The 22,498-nt window shown below is 37.7% G+C and overlaps 1 protein-coding gene across 1 annotated transcript in view; it reads right to left on the reverse strand.

The window, feature by feature from the left end:
* LOC139718452 (E3 ubiquitin-protein ligase UBR4-like) overlaps positions 1–16,318 on the reverse strand; it is a 95,341-nt gene extending 79,023 nt beyond the window's left edge. The window contains 14 exon segments of the mRNA XM_071629923.1: positions 2,448–2,533; positions 2,934–3,127; positions 3,884–4,004; positions 4,848–4,988; positions 5,426–5,525; positions 6,099–6,367; positions 6,828–6,887; positions 7,404–7,677; positions 9,529–9,737; positions 11,093–11,262; positions 12,025–12,151; positions 13,014–13,117; positions 13,791–13,888; positions 16,190–16,318. Coding sequence (XP_071486024.1) covers positions 2,448–2,533; positions 2,934–3,127; positions 3,884–4,004; positions 4,848–4,988; positions 5,426–5,525; positions 6,099–6,367; positions 6,828–6,887; positions 7,404–7,677; positions 9,529–9,737; positions 11,093–11,262; positions 12,025–12,151; positions 13,014–13,117; positions 13,791–13,888; positions 16,190–16,311 — 2,075 coding nt within the window. The 5' untranslated portion in view covers positions 16,312–16,318.
* Positions 16,319–22,498: the final 6,180 nt, after the last annotated feature.

The following is a 22,498-nucleotide window of genomic DNA, read 5'->3' on the forward strand; positions in this document are numbered from 1 at the left end:
GAACCTCGTCAGTTATTAATCCTTTTAAGCCAGTCTGGACCACTTGAAGCCAGGGTTCTTTTTCTTCTCCACGGAGAAGAATACTCTCCATATAACCAGCAGTAGGTACTCTCGGTTATTTGTGTATTTTTTTGTTTTGTTTTACAGGAACAATAATGATGTGACATGAAACGCATTATTTTTGTCATGTATGCCGTGTGAGATTGAATATCACTAACGTGATGGTGAAAACAGCGTTATAACAATATGATATTATTGAAGTTAGGTATGAATAAGACTGATACATTGATGTGTACTGTTTGGAGTACATGTTACATCGTGCTATTATACGAAATTGAGCATTTAAGCATCAAGATTTATGTACAAAAAAAAGTCAGCTGCCCATAGTATATAAGGTTTCGTAACACTGCTTTGATAATTTAGATGGCAACTGGGTTTCGGGACTTCGCCCCAAAGTCGGCAATGTCATTCAAGATGCGGTGAAGGCTGCTGTTAACTGCGATACCGGCCAGTGGAAAACCAGTTCACTGGATGTGCTGAACGTTGGCAAAACTACGCTCTTCAATCCGCCTGTCGACACTTCTGTATGCTTTTTCACGTCCAGCAACATTGGTGATGTACACTGACAATTGAACATTGGACATTTCACGTATTAGGAACAGTGGCCAAACAAGTTACCTGGCGATGTTATACGCCCGATTATATTTGAGTTGGCTCACCACGTTGCAATTTGGAGAGGAGTGAGATGTTCATTAGTACCTATGATACACGACAACAATAATTTTTTTATCATATATGGTGCGACCGTGAGGTGTTCTTTTTTTGTGTGTGTGCATGACTGACAAGATGAAGGGCTAAGAAGCCCGAATGATTATTAGCTCAGCAAGAGGTTGTTGAGTTTATGTCCCCTACACGTACACGCCTTCCTATGGCGAATTGTGAGTGATGTACCTGGAAGTTTGTTTGAGGGACCGTGTATAGTGAGCTCGAGCATTTGATGCTCCATTTTGATGCTCTTTTCGTAGCATTTGGAGAAGGTTGAGTGAATATATTTTTTTGTTGTTCGATAACACAGATTACTTAGAAGTTAAACACTTAATGATATATCAGTAGGAGGATATTTAGTCGCTTCAAGGGTATCACTAGGACCATATAAGTGGGGGTGGTATACAGATGTTAATGGAGTAACGATTACCCGTGTGTATAGTTACAATTATAATTTCTACCCCCCTTTTTTTTGAGGAAGTGTTACAAGTGTTATCGAATGGTGTTAAACATGAGTATACTAGCCCATGTTAGTTAGCTAGGTCCCATACTCGCCCTAAGTGAAAGGTGAGTTGCAGAAGTGGTGTAAAAACGTACTGCAACAGTTGTAACAGTAGTAAGGGCGACGGAGTGGTTATTGATGTAAAGATATCACAGCAGGTTCATATCAGGAACCTGAGATATCCAATAAGGTACTTGTGTATGGATCTGAGAATCAAAATTTGTGTACACAAATGTGGAACTCAGTTGATGAGATATAAGTTAACGATGTTTTGAAGTTGTGAAGCCCTGAGGGTTGTTGTGTCCGAATAAACACTACAGATTGGTTGAGATACTAGATCAGTAAGTGGCATGTGTGATTATATCTGACTCTGGTTTAACCCATGTGACAATTACGTGCTAACCTTCTTTTCGCTGATCTTCTCTCGTGAATGATGTCGAAATCGCCGGCTGTCAGCCACGTTGACTTACGTCTCGTGAGCTGATTATGCGCACATACAAATACATACACACCATAAGATACTGTAGTAGCCAGCACGTCTTAGGCAAAGACGCACATCACCTGAGACACGTTGTCTTTGAAGTTGTAGTTGCTGCTGTCGTTTATCAAGCGTCTTTGAGTGGTCTCAGGTGATGTGCGTAATACGCTTGAGGACCGCGCGCTGTCCATTTGTTTTGTACAGGATTAGCGCGCACTTTCACGCGCAGCTAGCTATGTGCAGAGACTCCAAATCTCCCGCTTTCGACGGGAGATCTCCCGCCGAAAGCCCATTTTTGCACAATCTCCCGTTCTCCTGCCCTGGCTCTGTGTCTCCCGTTGATAAGGATTTCTTACTTATTGCTATATCGTATGTTGAAAATTAAGCCTTAGATAGCACGAGAGAGCATCTAGAATCCTAGACTGGACCCCGGCCGCAAGGAATTTCGCGCTTCGCACACATCAACTTGGAATCTTCCGTTTGCTAGGGGTTTCAGGTGGGAGAATCTCCAGATAAGAAGGTGCTTGGGGTTGGAGTCTGTATGTGATATGGTCATCACATCACAGAATACGGAATATATTTAATGGTGGATTTAGCGCATGCACACAATATGACCTTATCACGGAATACGGGATATATTCAGTGGTCGATTGACCAATGAGATAACAGAACTCACGATCACTAAGAGATAAACATACATACCCCTTGAAGTGTTTGATGAGGTCATTGGACATTTTGAAGAGGTGACCAGTCAGGAACTGAAGTACATCCTTCGCCAACTTCAGGTACTGTGGATCAAATAAGCAAGCAAGTGGACAAATTATTTCATCACTTTTAAAAGTCTTTTTACGTGTAAAAATAATGCATGTCAAGAGCAAAATTAAATTCTTGTGACATCATCTGGACACCGTCTGGATAGAAGTACATTATTAAAGAACCGTTTTAATTTTGATCCCCAGTTAGGAGGCAGAACATTGACTTTGAATGGCTAAAGCAAACATCTTTGCTAAACACACTTGGTCAGCTTTTGTTGAAAGTGTACATATTTTTAAAACACATCCTCCTTTCTTAGAATGATTTATTGTATCTCTTTTGTTCCTTTGAGATGTCTCTTTTCTTTTAAAGGCTGGGTAGAAATAAAAAATAAAAATAAAATCTTTGTGAATGTTGCAAAATAAGTTTATTTACTTCAGTAGCCTCCTCCTTCTCTCCCACATCATCAGAGAGAGATGTTTTAGCCCCTTCCTGCTTCTCGCCTTCCTTCTTTTCCTCCGCCGGTCTTGGAGGCGGGGGTGGGGCAGTCGGAGTGGAGTCCTTGGACTCTGGCTCAGAGGTGAGGGACTCTTCAAACCATGGGCCCAGTATTGGTTCACTGTCATCATCTACATTTTAAAATTACAACAGAGAGCACAAGTGTTAAACAATGTATCTCTGCCAGGACATGCACAAATACATGGTCATTGATGATCCACAGATTATGTCAAATGAGGCTATCTTCCTCATTCGAAGTTTATCCAATACCCAAAATCCAATATTCATTGAGAAAATCATCGCAAGACATTTACCATGGTTAAACTTTGTTATACATATTACACTCTCAGCAGATGACTTGAATAAACATAGAAAGACTTCCTACATGAATCCACAGTTGTTGCATTTGGCTATTAAGACATCATTGAAGCCCTGTATGTAGATCTTTGAGAGTACCTAATCATAAATTTTTCTTACATTTCATTACAAGTAGTTGTCTGTCTCATATCATACATTATTGGTCACAAAGAAGCTTAATATCTCTTACAATGGGAAACACATCACATGATAAAGTCACAGCATCATTCAAATGGTAATTGCAATACATGTCTTGGAAATGAACATCTCAAACAATCACTGAAAACATATATCAACTTCAGCTAATATTCTGTTACCTAAAAAAGATACATGTTGTCTAATACATGAAATATCAGTTGTTCAAAGGCAACTTTCAAACTAAAGCTGCCATCTCACAAGCTAACCCCATACCCTGTAGGGGTGAAGCTGTGAATTCATCAGAACCTTGTCAACTATTTTTGTGGCCACTCAGCCTTACAAGTTCATAGTACCTTCAGTGGCGTAGACAACCCCAACACCGCTAGGCTTACCTTCAGAAGACTCCTCATAGCTACCAGTCTCCCCAGCAAAGCACTCATGGAGGGAGTGGGAGTCACTCTCCTCATCTCCATCATCCTCCATTTCACTCTTGAGGCGAATCAGGGCACACGCCTAGCCATGGAGGGGGAAGGTAATGATAACAGCACTCAGTGAATGACTGTACAGTGACATCTACAACATTGGTCTCCTACTATATCACACATGATGCATTTAATACAGTCAGGATCATTTGTTATGCCATGATGAGAGAATTGTTCCTTCACAGACTTCATCTCACAGTTATGGTAAGACATTCACATAACGATAATATTGCAAAGACAGAAATATTTGCAATTTTAACATAATTTTCAGAAATTTTGCACTATTTTGGCAAGTGCAAACTTTGAAACCTGAAAATATCTTCACGATTTTCCAGGCACATTTTAAATGGATTAAAATGTGCACTGATCAACTAAGTGTGTGTGTATGCTAGTAGCTTTAGTGCATGCCTTTCAATCAAGTGGATCGTTTGTGTGTATACTGTAATCAAATATGTGTACTTGTGAATGTGCGTACTTGTGTTATGCGCAATTGTCTACAGAGAGTTAGGGCATGATGCGCGCATGTTGGAATGCATGTTGTACAGTAAAGTACAATCCGTAGTACATCAATATTTATGTATGGAAATTAAATCAAATTGGTTTTATTTGTGAATTGGTAGAAAACATATGAATGAGCAATTGTGCAGCACAAATCAAAGAACACATGAATATGTATTTGAGCTCCCCAATGCAAAAATTTAATCGCACAAAAATAATATTGTTTACATAAGCTCCACACTGACAGCCATTTTTGGAATGTTTAATGTTGCATCACACACGAGTTATTTGAAAGTGATCAAACTATCAAGGCACTCATTAAAAAACTCAGTGTAACTGTCTATATTGTCTATGAAAGAAATGACAGGCACAATACCTTTCTGTAGGACACTGTGAAGAGGTTGACAAGAATGCCAGTCAGTGGGTATGCATCAAGGATGGTCTTCACCCTCTGAGTGGCTGTGAATGGGGGCAGGATCTCCAGTTTGGCCTGGGCTACTCTTCCAATATTGCTCTCCTGAAAGTTAGATGCAGAAAATGATTACTACACTTAAATATGAGACAGAACTGATTAGGTCACGAGTGTGAATCACTTCCAACAAAACTCATACAACAAATGATGAATTCCAAAGTTCATCCAAATGCCAGCCACACCACTTGATCATACTTGCAAGTGAGAGGCACATTTAGGAGAAATGAACTGAAATTAAAGGAGGAATGTAATATTTCATCATCACACCATGATAAACCTAAATTTAGTTGGTTAGATAGTCAACAGAAATGAATCATTACTGCAAGAGAATAAAGAGCAAAAAAAAAAAAATCAAAATCTCAACAATAGGACATCTGACTCTACGATGTATGTACAGTGTATAATGTCACACAAGCTTGAGTCTACTTAAAACATAGTAAAAGGCATTTCAAAAGGGCAGGCTTGTGTGTAGCCAAGTCTACCTGTGCGAGACGTTCAATGTGGAGATCCTCCAGCAGCTGTGTGAGAGCCTTCAGGACAAAGTTGGAGAGAGCCACTGTCAGACTGCTGAATCCCAGTGATCTGTGGAGAATGTTCAATAAAATATATTGCATGTGATATTTTCTGTCACTCATTTAAGAACTTTGTAGATTGTTTTTTACCCTGTTAGTATGATGTATGGCTAAACAAGACAATATGGAATGTTTTTTACCCTGTTAGTATGATGTATGGCTAAACAAGACAATATGGAAAGAAAATTATGTTCAATCAGGGAAAGTTAAATCAGGAAAATACATCATCGTGGCAAAACGAAATTACTAAACAGCAAGATCTGTCATACCCACACACTTCACAGAAATATCAATGCTGCTATAAAATTCACTAATGAATCATGATAACTACCATGTGTGTGACATCTCATTACAATGTGAATGATATATCATAATTCTGTCAGCAGATATAAATCTACATAGGTCTTTCATCTAAAAAACAAGTATGTAAAACAAAGGGGTTCAATTTGACAGACAAAAGAAATCAAATAACAATTACTCATGCACATGGAAGTTGGCAGGCGCAACAAAATGCAAATGTAGATCATTCCCAGAATTTTAACAAAAAACAGACACTGAAAAAACGCTCCATGTATTTTCTCACCCTCTGGCAGAGCTTGGTCTGCTCCCAGCGGTAGGAGCCCCACTCTCCCTTGATTCACTCTTGGTCCGACTCGCTGAGGGGGACCTTCCCCCCTCCAGGTTCTTCGACGAAGGGTAGGGCGTGGCAGCGGGGATTGGGATTGGGCTGGAGCTCTCTCTCTTCTCCTCCTTCTCTTTCCCCTTCTCCACGGCAACGGAAGAGATGGTCAGGATGTGCTCCAGTCCTCCCAGGGTGCACCAAGCACCCATCATGTACAGATTTTGAAGGTTCTGTGACACAGAGAATTTTGTGACTACATTACATATGGACTTACTGCACAGCCAGAATCACACATCCACTCACCTATAAAGTTAACACACCGACAACATTCGTAAGAAGGCATAAATGTCAACAAAATTGATTTTTTTTTTTTTTTTAATGCAATACACACAATATCTTCTGCACTCTGCCTACAAACAAAATAGTGAGGCTTTCCCTTTGTATCTCAAACTCCCGCAGTTCTGATGCAACAGCAATCCCTGTAATGAATTGTAAAATTGTACATAATTTCACCCCTTTTCATTGCAATGTGCAATGCACATTTTAATCACATGCATCATGTACTGAGTGTACCCACCTTTAAAAATAAAATGCAAATAGCAGATCTGAGATTAATAATGAGGTCAAGTATTTCACACAACGTGGGGTCAACGATAATAAAAAAGCTGACATTTCAGAATTCAAACTTACATGTCCACTGGCTCTTGTAGAAGATCTGATGTTGGCAATCAGTTTCTCAAAGAGGGATAGCTGATAGCAAAAAAGAACAATAATATCATTGTTATACTCTAATAAATCGGCAAATGAGTAATAAGAAATACTTGATATCCATACCTTACATTCTTTAAATTCACAGTCCAACAGTTGTTCCCAAAATTTGCGAAAATTAAACCCTTGCGAAAATAACAGCTTATATAGTAATTCTAAAATATTTTGTATGTTTGTGAGTGTTGTTTTATTTTCGTTTTTTGGAATTGATTTGAACATCATCATACAGATCAGAAACCAATGCACAAATATTCCAAAAATTGCACAAAAACGTTAATCCGTCTTTAATCTAGCATACCAGGTACTATTTTTTTGAAGACGGAGAGATGTCACGTAATTAGCATCCAATCAAAGATGAAAGCATTGGGGCAGGAGTCAAACTCTGAACCTTCCATGATCTGTAAGACTAATGCCTCATCCCTCATATCAGAGCATTTCCTCTCTATTCACACATCCCCACTCAAAGGCATTCATGTCATGTCAGGTGACTCCACTCACCCCTTTTAGCACCACAGAGCTGAAGATGGTTTCCATCTCTTCCTCCTTCACACCAGGGATGCTCCCTACCCCCGAGGTGGAGCAGGACCGGGAGTGGCCGCCACTGCTACCGGTGCTCATGATGGTGTTCGCCACAGCAGCACTGATGGAGGCATAGAGGCAGCTCATGATCACCGTGGCAACCTTCTCCAGGTGGGTGGAGGTCATTGGTTCAAGGGTCGGCAGGTCGAGGGCTCGGTTGACAATGGTCATGTCATTCAGCAGTGATGGAAAGCTACAAATATACGGACAATGACAGAGTTTGTGACTTTAGGATTGTGGTTCTTTTCTGTATGTATGTACAGCCACTGAGCGATGTTTCAAAAAGAGTTTAATGAAAAACAAGGAAAAGTAGAAATTACGCGGTGCGTAAAATATGTCCCCGCCGGAAGTAGCATTTAGTAGCAAAATGTACAATATAGGTAAAAAGATCAAGGTCAAAGGTGAAAGAAGTCAAGGGTCAAAATTCTATGTAGAAGTTTTGAAGCCCTCACCTAGTGCCATCACATAAAGCAAACGGAATCGAAATCGGGTTAGAAATGGCGAAGGAGTAGCATTTTGTAGCCAATGTAAAATATAGGTAAAAAAATCAAGGTCAAAGGTCAAAGAAGTCAAAGGTCAAAATTCTGTGTAGAAGTTTAGAAGCCCTCACCTAGTGCCATCACATAAAGCAAACGGAATCGAAATCGGGTTAGAAATGGCGAAGGAGTAGCATTTGGTAGCAAAATGTACAATACAGGTCAAAAATCAAGGTCAAAGGTCAAAGAAGTCAAAGGTCAAAATTCTGTGTAGAAATTTTGAAGCCCTCACTTAGTGCCATCACTTAAAGCAAACGGAATTGAAATCGGGTAACAAATGGCGAAGGAGTAGCATTTTGTAGCAAAATGTAAAATATAGGTCAAAAATCAAGGTCAAAGGTCAAAGAAGTCAAAGGTCAAAATTCTGTGTAGAAGTTTTGAAGCCCTCACCTAGTGCCATCACATAAAGCAAACGGAATCAACATCGGGTTAGAAATGGCGAATGAGTAGCATTTTGTAGGCAATGTACAATATAGGTCAAAAATCAAGGTCAAAGGTCAAAGAAGTCAAAGGTCAAAATTCTGTGTACAAATTTTGAAGCCCTCACCTAGTGCCATCATATAAAGCAAACGGAATCAAAATCGGGTTAGAAATGGCGAAGGAGTAGCATTTTGAAGCAAAATGTACAATATAGGTCAAAGGTCAAGGTCAAAGGTCACAACTGAAATTCTGTATAGAAGTTTCAAAGCTCCCATGTAGTGCTATCATATAAAGCAAACAGAATCAAAATCGGGTTAGAAATGGCGAAGGAGTAGCATTTTGAACATTTTGATCACACACGGACGCACGGACAGACGGACACACGGACACACGGACACACAGACACACACACGTACGGAGCCCGTTTCATAGTCCCCTGCGCGAACTTGTTCGGCGGGGACAAAAAAAGAGAGCAAATAATTTAGTAACTTTGCATATCACTTAGGAACTACTCCTGACTCTTTTTAAATTTTGACAATAAGACCATGCAAGAAGTTAGCATTTTTTGTTGTTGGATGCACTCACAACAAAGTCAATTGCCTGTCAATTTTTCATAAGAATCCTCAGGGAAAAAACAAAGGTGTAGTAAAAACAAAGCTATGTTATCTCAAATTATGCAGTCAAGATTCATGAATGATAGAAGTTTCATAGTTTTCTAGATATGAAAATAGGATTCTTGTTTTGTAATCCAAGATGTCAAACAAGTACTCTTTTGAGGAAATAAACAGTTTTTTCAACATTCTTCAGCAGAAATCTCGTACATGTTTGCACTCTTCTTGCTACAGGGTCGGCAATTATGGATAAGTGCCTGACAGCTTTCACAAGTTCATAACCTATTTTATCAAAACTTCGTCCCTGCAGTGGTTGCCTTTCTCTCCATTATGAGATAGCTTTTCATAACTGAAGGAGAACCGAGTCTGTAGAATAAAAAAATAGCAAACCTAAAAAAAAAAGGGGGGAGGAAATTGAGGACTGTCAACTTCATCAGGTTATGGTGTTGACAGGTGTCATCTGGGAGAGTGTCATACCTTCCCTTGATACTGCTGACATCACTGAAAGTATTGGGCAGCACAAAGCCCTGCCCCATTGCAGCCTCCTTGTAGTTGTTGATGTAACGTTGCAGGTAAGGCAGGTTCAGACACACATCAAGGAGAATGTCTGCCCCATGTAAGGTGTGTAGGTTGTCAATGTTGCGTGAGGCAAAGTACGATCGACCACCATCCTTGTCCACTGATATCTTTATTTGTATCAGTCAAGTACAGAAGACAGAAGGAGAGTGAGAAAAGCTCAGTAGCAGATGATAGTTTTTAGAAGCAAAAGGTGTTACACTGACAAATTTATCTGCATTTTAAGACACATTTATCTGCACTTTAACCCGATATCAACTGGGGGGTCAAATTGACCCCCCTCGACATTTCGTGCTACGATTCCGTAACGCGCAAAGATTTTGCCGCGCGCTACGATTCCGTAACGCGCAAAGATTTTGCCGCATCGTTTCATGACTTTTTTCATTGAAGTCTCCTGCATATTTCGAGACCAAATTTGCAACGTCCAGGTACACCGTTCTGAAGTTACATAATGTTTTGCATATGCATGTCAACCCGAAAACAGCTCAAATTCATGATATCGTATGCAAATTGTGTTTTTTTGTTAAATTGATATAAATTAGTTTATTTCAACTTTTAATCATAGAAATTAATCAATTCTAATGTAGGTAAGCTTGGAAAAGTCCCTGCAACAAATTTTGGCAAAAAAACAATAGAAAACAAAAGGTCAAAAAAAAAAGAAAATACATAAGAAATTAACAAAACAATAAAAAACAAGAGAAATTGATTTTGATTGTGTTATTTTTTTACAATAAAATTATTTGATATGTCTTGAGGAATTCTGACACAAAAATTTAGCAATCCCGCAGCCTTTTTAATGGAGTTACAGGTGAAACTATGATTTCACGGATAAATTTGCATAATTAATTTACTAAAAATATATAGTCAATATTTTTCTATTGTATGACCATGTAATCTTGTAGATGACATCCGGCTCTAAGTTCAGGCAAAATTTTGCGGCGATCGCGCGTTCAGCAGCCGAGATCTGAAGGGGGGGTCAAATTGACCCCCCCCCAGTAAAAACTTGGTCTCAAATAGCCCAGTTAAAATACTGTAAAAGTGGAAATTTTCGCGGTGTTGAAATTTTCGCGCATTTCGCGCAACCAGAAACTAGCGCGAAAATAAAAGCCCGCGAATATTTTTGCTTGCCATATGTTCCTGTGCGTGACGTCTTGATTCCGCGGAATTAAAGACACGCGAAACTCTTCTGACCCGGCCAAGCGCGAAAAATTAGTCACGCGAAAATATCCACTTTTACAGTAGTGTTAACACAAATTTTGTCTCAGTGCTGCCATCTATTCTTACTGATCAATGACAAGGATAATAAGGAAAAAATAAAAACACCAGTATTTAACAAACTTTGATATAAATACTAACACTGATATGACACTGAGAACAGAAAAAGAACCCACATTACTATGAGTGGGGGGAAAACATCCCAATTTTCTGAAATTGTAATGATACGTTGAGTGAAGAGTGCTCTCACCAAGCTCTGTGGTTCATTGGAGATGGTACTCTTGTTTGAGGCTGATGCAGTGGTAGAAGGGCCAAGGAGTGATGAGGGAGTGGTATCCTTGAAGGTTGACATCAGCTGCTTCACAAAGTCTGCCCGTGACATTGTCTGGGTCTCCTTCACCTTAATCAATGATGTCTCCTCTGCAATTTGTAACAAATACACACATTAAGTTCTCAAAACCCACCATGATGTCATTACAGACTTTGGCTGTCTAGGATGCATTTTGTATAAATAAATAAGGTGTACAGTCTTGACACCTTTCATATTCAATGCCTCTTGTCAATGCACTCACTTCAACCTGTCTAACCACTTTCTGTTTGCCATGCATGTCTGCCACTTATTTCTTCAATCAGTTTTGATTTCATTTGATATTGCTGGCACAAAATGCATTTCAATAACTGCATGTCTCTCTGATCAGCTTTGCCAGAACTTTCACAAACACAAACTGGTATATTTCCAGACCATTCTTTCCCTCATCCATTTAATGCCATCTGACATCACTTTAACAATTAAGAGTTGCTTCAAAGAGTGGCTCTTGTTTTTAATAAAATATCTAATTAAAAAGCAGATCCCAACCTTCAATGCCAAGTTTTCAGACCTTTGACCTACTGTATGAATATTTCTCTTCAGCTCATCTGTCCCTCATGATCATTGTAAGTGTTGAGTTTTATACAAATTTGCAATGGAAGAAATTGTACAATCAAACACACAACCTGAAAGTGCGATGCCTCCAATACATTTGGGGCAGAAGCATAAGAATGCTTTACAGCGAAGAAATTGGAAAGAAGAATGCAAGTACCTTTTCCTTAAGAGAACAAAACATGCATTTATGCATAAAAACAACAGAAATAAAAGAGGAAGACATGGGGAATGCATCATTCATGAATCACCTGCTTTCTTACCTGGGGCTTGCTTGGTGGATGGAGGCATCTGAGCAGTCTTCAGCATGGCAGTCAGGGTCACAACATTGGACCTCTGAAGCTGCCCCACTCCAGTACACAGGCCTTCAATCAGGGACATCAGGTTTCTCTGTGATGGAAACAATCACAACTTACCTCTTTATCTCATCATATCTCTTAGTTTCTTTGACGAATAAATACACAAATACATGCAATTTGCATTCTAACAATTCCTTGTTTTACAAGAAAGTACACTTGTAATGAACATTTCACTTTGAGTAACATGAATACTGTTGTACCACTCTACTAAGAAAGTACAGTGAACCTGCTCTCAGTATACCAAAGCTCCTCAAATGGGTGCAGCTAGACGTGCACACACAATGTTACAGTGAGATTTATGAGAGTGATGACATAGGATAGTCTTTCCCCAAAAGAGAGAATAATTGCACTGATTCAATTTACTGGCCACACATTTCGATATCAAATAATTATTGCTATCTCTGACGACAGCCACTGTAGACATGATATCATATATATTGTGGCAAAGAGTCTGCCTTTCTGTAGGAAGAGTTCGCACACTTAGCAAGCAATGGCTAGCCATGCATCCAGTAGATTTACCATGTGTAGGTAATAACTGGATGCATTGTTGAAACAAATGTGGGTTGGGTTGTTTTTTTTGTTTCTTGTTTGTTTGTTGTTGTTGTTGTGTTGTTGTTGTTGTTGTTTGTTTTTGTTTTTTGTTGTTTGTTTTTTTTTTTGGGGGGGGGGGGGCAATAATTGGTCCACTGTGCTATAAAATAGATGAATGATGCTCATGTCTTTTCATGCATCAGTAGGAAAAGTGTACATGTAAAGACTATGAAATCTTGCCTAAACCCATTTGGCCACATCTTGTGGGTTCAAACAATTCCATAGTTACATGTGTACCTTATGCACATACTTCCTACTGATGTACTTTGACCTGCGCATCATTTGTATAATGAGGTACATACCTGAGAGACAGAGCATGCTTCCTTGTACCTCAGCATGCGCCGTAGACAAAAGTCCATCAGAACGTGGCATGCCAGCACAACTCCACTCATCACCGACTTGGACACTACACAAATTAAGAACACAAATGTTTGGTATTTATATCCCATCCAGGATTTTGAGAGAATGCAAATGTACACGCTGTACGGTAACTGGTAATCTACATATTTGTACTGAAAATGAGAATTCCACTTTAAATATCTGCAGAAATAAACACACTATTAGCTTGGAGAGTGGGAATTGATAACAAATAGCAAATCTTTGGGGTGTATGTATTCAGCAATGATTATTGGTATGAGACATTCATATCATACAACAGATTTGATAAAAGTATGTGTAGAGTATATCTCACAGCAGTTCACTCTCCATAAGATCATATTGAGCTTTGTTTTTCATGGTAATATTCTCACATTAAACATTCTTATGAAAGATATTAGTCCCATGATACTGAAAACCATGATACTGTAATTCACTTGCATTTTTTCTGTGGTTTGATTGAAATTAAAACAGGTGACAGTGTAAAGATAAAGAAACATGTAAACGAAAACCAAAGTGTTCAAAACAATTTTCATGTAAACATATGTGACTTCACAAGTGACCTTGTAAAATATTACATCAGTTTGTTTTTTTTTTCCTTGCTCTTCGGTCACAAAGAAAAAAAGGACATTATACATAGCATTTCATACCAATAATTACACATTGTTTTGGCTCAATACCACATTGATCAATTGTGTACTTACACAAAGATGAGTGATCTGCAATGTAGTGTGCAGACAGAGCCACAAAACAGGAGTAGAAGTTTTCATATTTGTCTTCATGCTTCAGAATGTCGGCTTTGCTGTAGATTGTCGGGAAACCACACAAAGAAACAATACTTAACATTTGTCTTGGATCCATCAAACTTTGCAATGAGATGAGCAAACTCTTACTACCTGAAGTGAGTTGATGATTGAACTGAATTCAATCAATTTGTTTTACACGGAGAAAGCAATAAACATTCTTAAGGAAGCAACCATAAGACCTACGGCTTTGAGGTGCCTCTGAAGGACTAGGCAATGAGAACATAGCGCCTTGCAAAGGGGCACAACTGTTGCAGGGGACATCAAAGAGCAACGTCATGATAGAGAGTCCCTGGTCTTATCCACAAAGCCACAACAAAAAAAAAAATTGCCATGCTCAATATAAAAAACCGATTATACATTTTCATTCTACACAGACTATGCTGTTACGGCAGACAGCAGGGCAAAGAATGGTGACATTTTGGCTATTAATAGCAGGTTACTGCATTATCTCCTTAGATAGAATAATATGAATCCCTGCCCTGGCTGCTCAGAAGTGTTTTTCTTCCTTTTTTTTCCAACATATGATTTGCAAGCATGCTTTCAAAGTAACAAAGTGTGCCATTTTCCAGGGATGGCAACCTTGCAATCTGCATTTCCTGATTAACATTTTGAGGACGATACACATTGTACAGTGGGAGACTGTAGCTTATAATTCTTACAGTAGTGTATTACCAAGTAGTGCTCCACAGAACAACAGTCATCAGTTATGCAGTAAAGTTGTATAAGATGAGGTTTGCGAACAAGTATAAAGATCTACAGTGAATCCTTTCTGGTGAGAATTGTTAGATTATCAATATCATACGGCAGCACGCCTACTGATGACTAAAAATGCGGGCATGAAGTCTAGGTTTAAGCTGTAAGTGTATTTGAGCAGTGGATCCAAGGCAGGAAAGAATTTTGACATGCTGAGATCAATGTTTGACAGACTGGGTGAAAACTAGCACACATTGCCTCGCAGCATCTCAAGCAATATATTGTAGTAAAATATAATATATGATTATGTATCCCCTTGCGCGGGTGCGCGTACGTGCCCGTATAGACGACACGGATCAACGACCCCGAGGTGTCAAGGGACGCCCGGACGGATCTACTAAGCAGACCGACTGACACTGAGACCAAGAGACGACCCCCCATCACAGACCGCTGACCGCCAACTCGCCACCCGGGCTGCTAACTACAAACCCAGACAAGAGGTGAGCAGGCAATAACGGCCATTTCACAACAAATATTTCCAAAATGCTTATATAGTTAATACTGTAAAACCAGAAATGTTCATGAGAATGAAATTTCCACAAATTTCATGATGTGCCAATATTCGTGAAATTAAATATACATGCAAAAGTTCTTGTCTACACTCTTTGTACTGAATGCCAGTGGTAATTCCTGAATATTTTATGGCATGAAAAAGGCTGCTAGCTCCAATTCACAGAAATTTCATGCCGCCAATATACTGCTGGTTTAAAATAGATTACAGTTCCGACACCAAGGTTCGACCTCCTGTGCCAGGGTTAAGGCCAGGGTTTGACCGTGCGCAAAAGCACATAGGTTTCTACATGTAGCAGGCGGTCAAATTTTGGACGATGTTGTGGTCAAATTATGGGCAGCTCACATTGTATCTATGTTGCCACTGTTTGATGATGGAGTACATCTACATTTTTCAATTCAATTGTATCTGGATAGGTACTCACTCAGGAGATTTGCCATCAAACATTTGTAAGAAGACTTACACTTACCATACAGAAATGAAAAGCTTTCAGTACCATATGGTGATATGGTGCCACATATATTGGCAATACAACTGGCATAGGGTTAAAACCCCATGAAAGATCACAGATGAGTTGACTCTTCATAGTTATCATACAAATTGTACCACCAGGAAGTGGGACATTTCAGTCGAGTCACTCTTTGCTGAATTCATTTTCAAAGACAAAGTCTTAACATGGAATTCATTTGACTGTAATTTTCAACAATGAATACGATAATAATTAACTTCAAAAAAAGTTAAGATGGACTATGAAGCTGATGTGTAAATTATCAGTTCCCACTACGTGCTATTGGGCAACGGTCGACCGGAATTGTGACATTATAGACTATTCACCTCTGGCTCTGTGTAATTCATGACACCACAAGCTGCTAGCTTGTGAGTTATCCCAGCCCAGGCTGCAGTGTAGTGTCGCGCCTATGGGTCTCGCGTGTAAATAAGGTTGGGTCGATTTGTCAGCAGTTTAATCGTAGTGGTCTTTACTTCCACTTAGTCTAATATCGACAATATTTTACATTGTAAACTTTCCACATACCTTTCGAGAATGGCATCTACGAGATGTGGAACATCTGAACTCTTGAAGGTGGTGGTGGAGGCTGAAATCAGTATTTTTTGGACCGATCCCCAGTCCACTCCTCCTCCAGATGTTGCAGCCATGATTATCTTTTCTGTGTCTGCTACCCTCTATAGTTGACAACTAGCTCGTATGTCATCGCACATAAAATTCCGTATTTGGCAGACAGAATGACTACAGTTATTTATTTGTGTGTGTTTTTTTTTTCTTTTTTAATCAAAGGGGGGGGGGGGGGAGGGGAAGGGGAAGGAGGGTGTGATCATCTTTCGTTTTTTTTTTATATTCTTTTATTTAATTTTTTTCTTGTTAGTTGCAATGGATACTGTGATTGCAGTTATTACTTCAGATGAAATAAAAAGGATGAAAAAAACATTTGATGTGGAACTTTGCAAGTTCACTTTTCTTCGTAAAGCAGAAAGTACATGCATTATTCTACTGTATTCATGTATCAACACAACGTTGCATTACATAGGGAAGCTTGAAGAAATAAATATGTATTTTCGTTGCATGGAGAGATGTATTATGTCCAGTGAAAGTTGGAGTAAAATAAGTTAACTTAGTCCCTTTGAAAGTTATGAATTTTTGTATTTTGGTGAATATTATGTGTTGCCCCCTCAAGACTGAAGCTCTGTGACAATTTGTGATATGTTGATACATTGTGGTAGAATTATGACATTTTGATTGAAAACATGCAAAATTACATTCTCTGAGAAACAATATGTCTGGGATGCTAAAGGCACACAGAACATACATGTAGGCCCTACATTGTAACTCCTTTAGAACGTATGGCTAATAGCATCATCCTTCAATACGATGCCTCATTAGTGACAAGTGAAGAGAATGTATAGGCATCTGCTATTTCAAACGAGTACAATGAAATGTATTCTATATACATTTTGACCTAAAAAGATATGCATGACACTGTATTCTGTCTACACAATAAGGAGTTTTAAGCAAAGACTTCAAAAGTTTATTATATCATTATGTTATCATCAATTTACATTCAATTCATAATTTTGTATTTTTCATGACAAGGAAAGGAAACTGTTGTAACGGTTTTGAGGAGACAATGTGTCTTATTCTGATTAGATCGAATCTTTTTGCACTGCAGTAGTTTATTTGCCTGTTCTAGTGTTTCGAATGAGAATATTGGGCTGCATGAAAAAATGATAAAATTAGTCATTTACTGTATATTTTTGCACAAGAATTGGTCATGAAAAATCACTTTCATTCTTTGTGAGTACAGTAAATGCAGAAATTCCTGCTGATTATGGCTTTCAATTATATTAGGTTTACCCTCCTAAAATATTGACATTGTACATAAACATGGTTTCAACAGGGTTGAAAGAGTTGAATCTTCCCATGAATTGTTTTACCAAACTGAATCACAGTAATTATTCATTTTACCAAAAAGAATTTTGTTGTCGTTGTTACTTAATGAAAAAAAAAAGTGAGACCCTATATTCTGAGATAATTTGCCCCAGCCAATACTAGTAAAGAAAACAAATTTGAGCAGTATTATGCAGTAAGCCTATATACAGTATAGTTATCATCTCTGTATAAGAACTTCATGATCATAGTGTCTCCACAAGGTAGCTCATAAAATTCACTGTCTCCAAAAGGCCAGGGCTCATGAAAGCTGTGCCACGTGGGAGCTCAAATAACAAATATTCATTATGAAATGGTCTCTATATATGAGAGCTCATAAACTAAACATCTTCAGAGCAGAGCTAAATATAGGCAGATCACATTGGAGCTCACTTAAAAACTCTACCTCATCAAACATAATCATGGTATCACCTCACACATGTGCAAAACCACACACATTTATGACACATACACACATGCAGATTGCAAAAAAGAGATTTGTGGTGGGGAAAAGAATAAAGTTTGGATACCCATCACCAGGCCTGCCCATCACTGACAAAATAAGACTATTGCAGCTAGTGACTGAACTAGTCTGGGTCAGGACTGGTCTGGGTAACACTGAAGAATAACTGAATTTCATTTTGATTTTCCCTCTAATATAATGCACATAGAAAATCAGGTTAGCTGTACCCAAAGAGAGAAAGATCGACCTAGAATCAGACAATAGGGATATAAAGTTTAACATGATTTTTAAGAAATGGTGATACCAGTCTTAAATGCATTTTGTGAATTTAGATGAAGTAGTGATGACAGTTTGCATCTCACAACTCACTCTGCCACTTTTCCTTCAAAAAGACTTCATTGTCATCAATGTATCACCTACAACCATCAGTGTGCAAACTGTCTACAATATTGTAAAATACTAATATCTTGATGACAGTGTATTTTCTCCGTTTCATGATGCATTATATCAAACAGGAAATCTTGTGAAAATTTAAAAAATATTTAATATCCATAGACTTTACAAAAATTGCTTTCTCACTTTCAGTGTCTATATATCCATACAAATGTATGTATCTTGGTTTAATGCTGCTATAGGCAACATTGGCTTTTGTCATCATTGGAGCGAATTGCAGGTGTGATGAATAAAGAAAAAGAAATTAAGTCGCTGAAGACCAGATCAGATGTTTAGAATCTTTTGACATTAATTATGTCTTCCTTAGCTTTAATTGTCTGTACAAACAGATTGAGTAGTGAAGAAGTAAACATTAATGGAGGTATATGAGATAAGAAATTTGATATATAATATGTGTGTGTGTGTGTGTGTACATATTTAAACTCATGCTAATTTTTCAAAAAAGGAGGAACAGTAAGAGGAATAGAAATCTAAACGCTACACACCATTTTCTCTTTCCTTATATCTCACATATGCAATATTATTTTCAGAATACATATAAATACAGACAGAGAGAGGTTCATTTAACAGGTTATTCTTTTTTTCATTGCTGCACTATATTTCAATTAGCGATGGATTGAGGAAATTGTGTTTTATGTCATTACGTTAACATTTTGAAAGGAATTCCATTCGGCATTTAAAATCGAACAACCGATAGTTTTGATAGCACATGTTTTTGCAAGTGAATTTAGAGTTATGCGGGTGTCTGATATGTAATAGTCATGTGGTCTCTGCATTATTGATCATGCTTGGTAAAAAAAAAATCAGGAAGTTCTTACTTTCTACTTCTTCACAAATACACACACACACACACACACAGAGCTGCAAACAAGCATACAGACAACTTTAAAAAAAAAAGAATTATCACAGTCTGCAAGTTCCCTTGAAGGCAATTCTATTGCATGCAAGGATCATAATGTGGATAATAAATGTACAAAGGAGCAACTGGTGTATAACACAAAACACACGGTTTTCATTCACAGACTATGTAAGCAACAAGACCTCTTTCAATTTAATACCATAGATATTTCTGGTTTCAGCAAATCATTGTATAACAGTACAGAATGCCACATACTCTCGACAGATTCACATCAAAAAGAGGATGTAAATTTCAAGAACTTCCACAACATTATTCATATTATCTGTATGTACATGATGGTCACATAATCAAATACATTTGTCTTTCTCAGACTTTGTTCTCTTTTGCTTCTTTCACTGGGAAATATGTCTCACTGACAGCCATTCTACCAAATAATTTATAGGAGACTTTTCATGTTTAACCCGAGACAAAAAAGTTTCAGGCTTGTAATCAATGCAAAATCGCTTTACAGTTCCTTCAAAGACTGACTACAAACCTGACTTTATTTCATATTAATCTAAACATCATTACCATTTGAGCATAATGGCCCTCATTACAAGGTATTTGTGGTACTCCATCTGAAATGGGCACATTGGGGTCAACAACAACACTTTGTGTAGTTGATAGTTACAACAATTATCATCAAAATTTGTCACGTTTAATAATAATAATAATAATAATGATAATGATAACGTCTTATTTATCCAGGGTCGCCTCATCAGTGTTGCCACTGCTCTACCAGAGGGCCTGCCATTATCAATTTGAACATAAATTAAATTGTGCTTTTCAAAAAAGGAAATTTCAGGAGTATTGAACTTCTCATTAGCTCAACAGGCAATAACCCATTGCAATTCTGATTTGTTTTTCTTTACATGAAATGGTGGATAATCGGATGGTTGGCAGAAGAAAATTATTATTCAAAGACTTTGTAATACCCATCTTATATCACATGAACTTTCAAGATATCATACCACAACTACAGAGTATTAAACAAAAGATGCACCAATCCATACTATACACTCACTCAATTCAGTATACATAAGGTATTTACATAGCACATATTTATTCAATAGCAACAACGTCTGTGCAGATTATAAAATATTTAATTAATATCAGATGCCAAAGAGTCTAGACTATACATAGCAATGCAAGAAACGATCTTACAAGTATCTACAAACATGGCGTAAAAATCACAAAAGCATATTCCTAAGACCATGGAGTCAAGTACTTGTCAGAAATCAATCATAAGATTGGTTGCAGCAAAAATATAGGCCTATCTGAATAAAGAAAGGTGTCTTCTATTTCATATCAGCCTTAGAGAAACATACAAAACTCTGCACAGCTGGACAGGAAGAAACAAGCAAGGTGTCACACGGTATATCAAGGTGTATCAAACTATGAAAACTGGAAAGATGAAGTACTTCGAAAAGACAAGGTGATACATTGTAGCCATGTACATGGAAGGTATCTTATCAAGCCAATGTAATGCACTTTACAAATCTCACATAAAAAGACTTTTTTTGACAGATTGAGCATATGCCAGCACATTCTCAACAGTATATACATTTTATCAATACATGACAACATATAAATTATTTACATTGTTCCACAACAATGTGTAAGTTATAATCTATTGGTATACTGATAGACAGATGCACATTACATAATTTGTGAAATTTTATCAGTCTCACTTCGCAAATTCAGTACATATCAATATTCAAAATATCAAAGATATAGTATTGGTGACAGAGTTTAAACTTCAGCAAAGTTTCCTTTACACAAGAAAACTTGTGCTATAAATCACGAATGTGGAGTACAATCATTGAAATTTCATAATACTAAACAATTTGAAGCAATACCATCATGATTCAACATTCAAGGTGTAACTTAATCTAGCAGCCATTATTACGAAAACTCCCTGGCCTCCGATATCCTGGCCTTGCATATGAACTAGATTGTAAGAGTGCTTAATTTTAGATTGTATAAAGTGATAACTAATATTTCTTTTTAAATCTCTATATAGTAGCATAGAGGTACATAAATAATTGAGATGGCTTGCCAGTTAGAATGTCATTTTCCATAATGATTACAAGTTTGATCAACAAATCAGTGATCAAAACTTATTTCTTTTTTTTTTCTTTTTGACATAGGCCCTATAGTTGACCTGTAATTGTTCTGTTGGTCACATTCCATAATCTATTACTTCATCCTGTGCATCACACAAAATGTAAGACACATGTACAAGGTTTGTCATGAATTATTTTCCTTGTATACAATGTTAAAGGAAAGTTCAAGGCCAGTCTTTCAGCTGCCCGTCTTCACTCAGTAGTAATGTGTTCCAATGATGTAATTATCACCAGGTGTTGTGGTCTTTCCCATCAAGCAATATTGCTTGTTTCTTTTGATTCAGCCCAAGATACTTTTTCAAACTGCGGAGTTAGACTGATAGACTCACTGTGCTTCACACACTGGATGACCATCTGTGCATTCTATCTGTCTTCTCTTTGCCAGTTTCTAACTCTCAACTCTCACAGCAAAAGCTAGAATTAACCCACAATGCCTACACTATATAGTCAATTTTATCACTTATTTCATGGTAAATATTATTAGATATGGTAAGATATGGTAAGGTATGGTATTTCAAGATCTCATTCTGCCTGAAATCTCACCTTCACAATTTCAATAATTTATGTTTCTAAAGAAAATTGATGGTAGAGGCATTTCATAAATGACAAAATTCTCTTCAGAGTTACACTCAACACAGCAATACTCAGAAATTGTACACTGTTCTCAAACAGAAAGAACACATATCATGAGAAAAACATATCACTTCAGTCAACAAAACAATTAAATATACAATGAATTAATAAATCTGTACATTCTAATATACATGTATCATACTCTGATGAATTTTAAAACACACTTGCCTGCAAGTTGCTTTATCAGAACAGAGCTCAGCCTGCATGGTAGCATTCATAAACTTCTTTGTCATTAACTAATTAGCACATGGAACATTTAATATGATCTTGCATTTGTAAAGATTCTTGTGTTTGTGAAATACGTCCATTGTTGGGCCTTGCTTGGCCTT

The sequence above is a fragment of the Diadema antillarum genome, unplaced genomic scaffold, assembly GCF_040938485.1.
Source record: "Diadema antillarum isolate AM-2024a unplaced genomic scaffold, OU_Dant_1.0 scf00000094, whole genome shotgun sequence".
NCBI lineage: Eukaryota > Metazoa > Echinodermata > Echinoidea > Diadematoida > Diadematidae > Diadema > Diadema antillarum.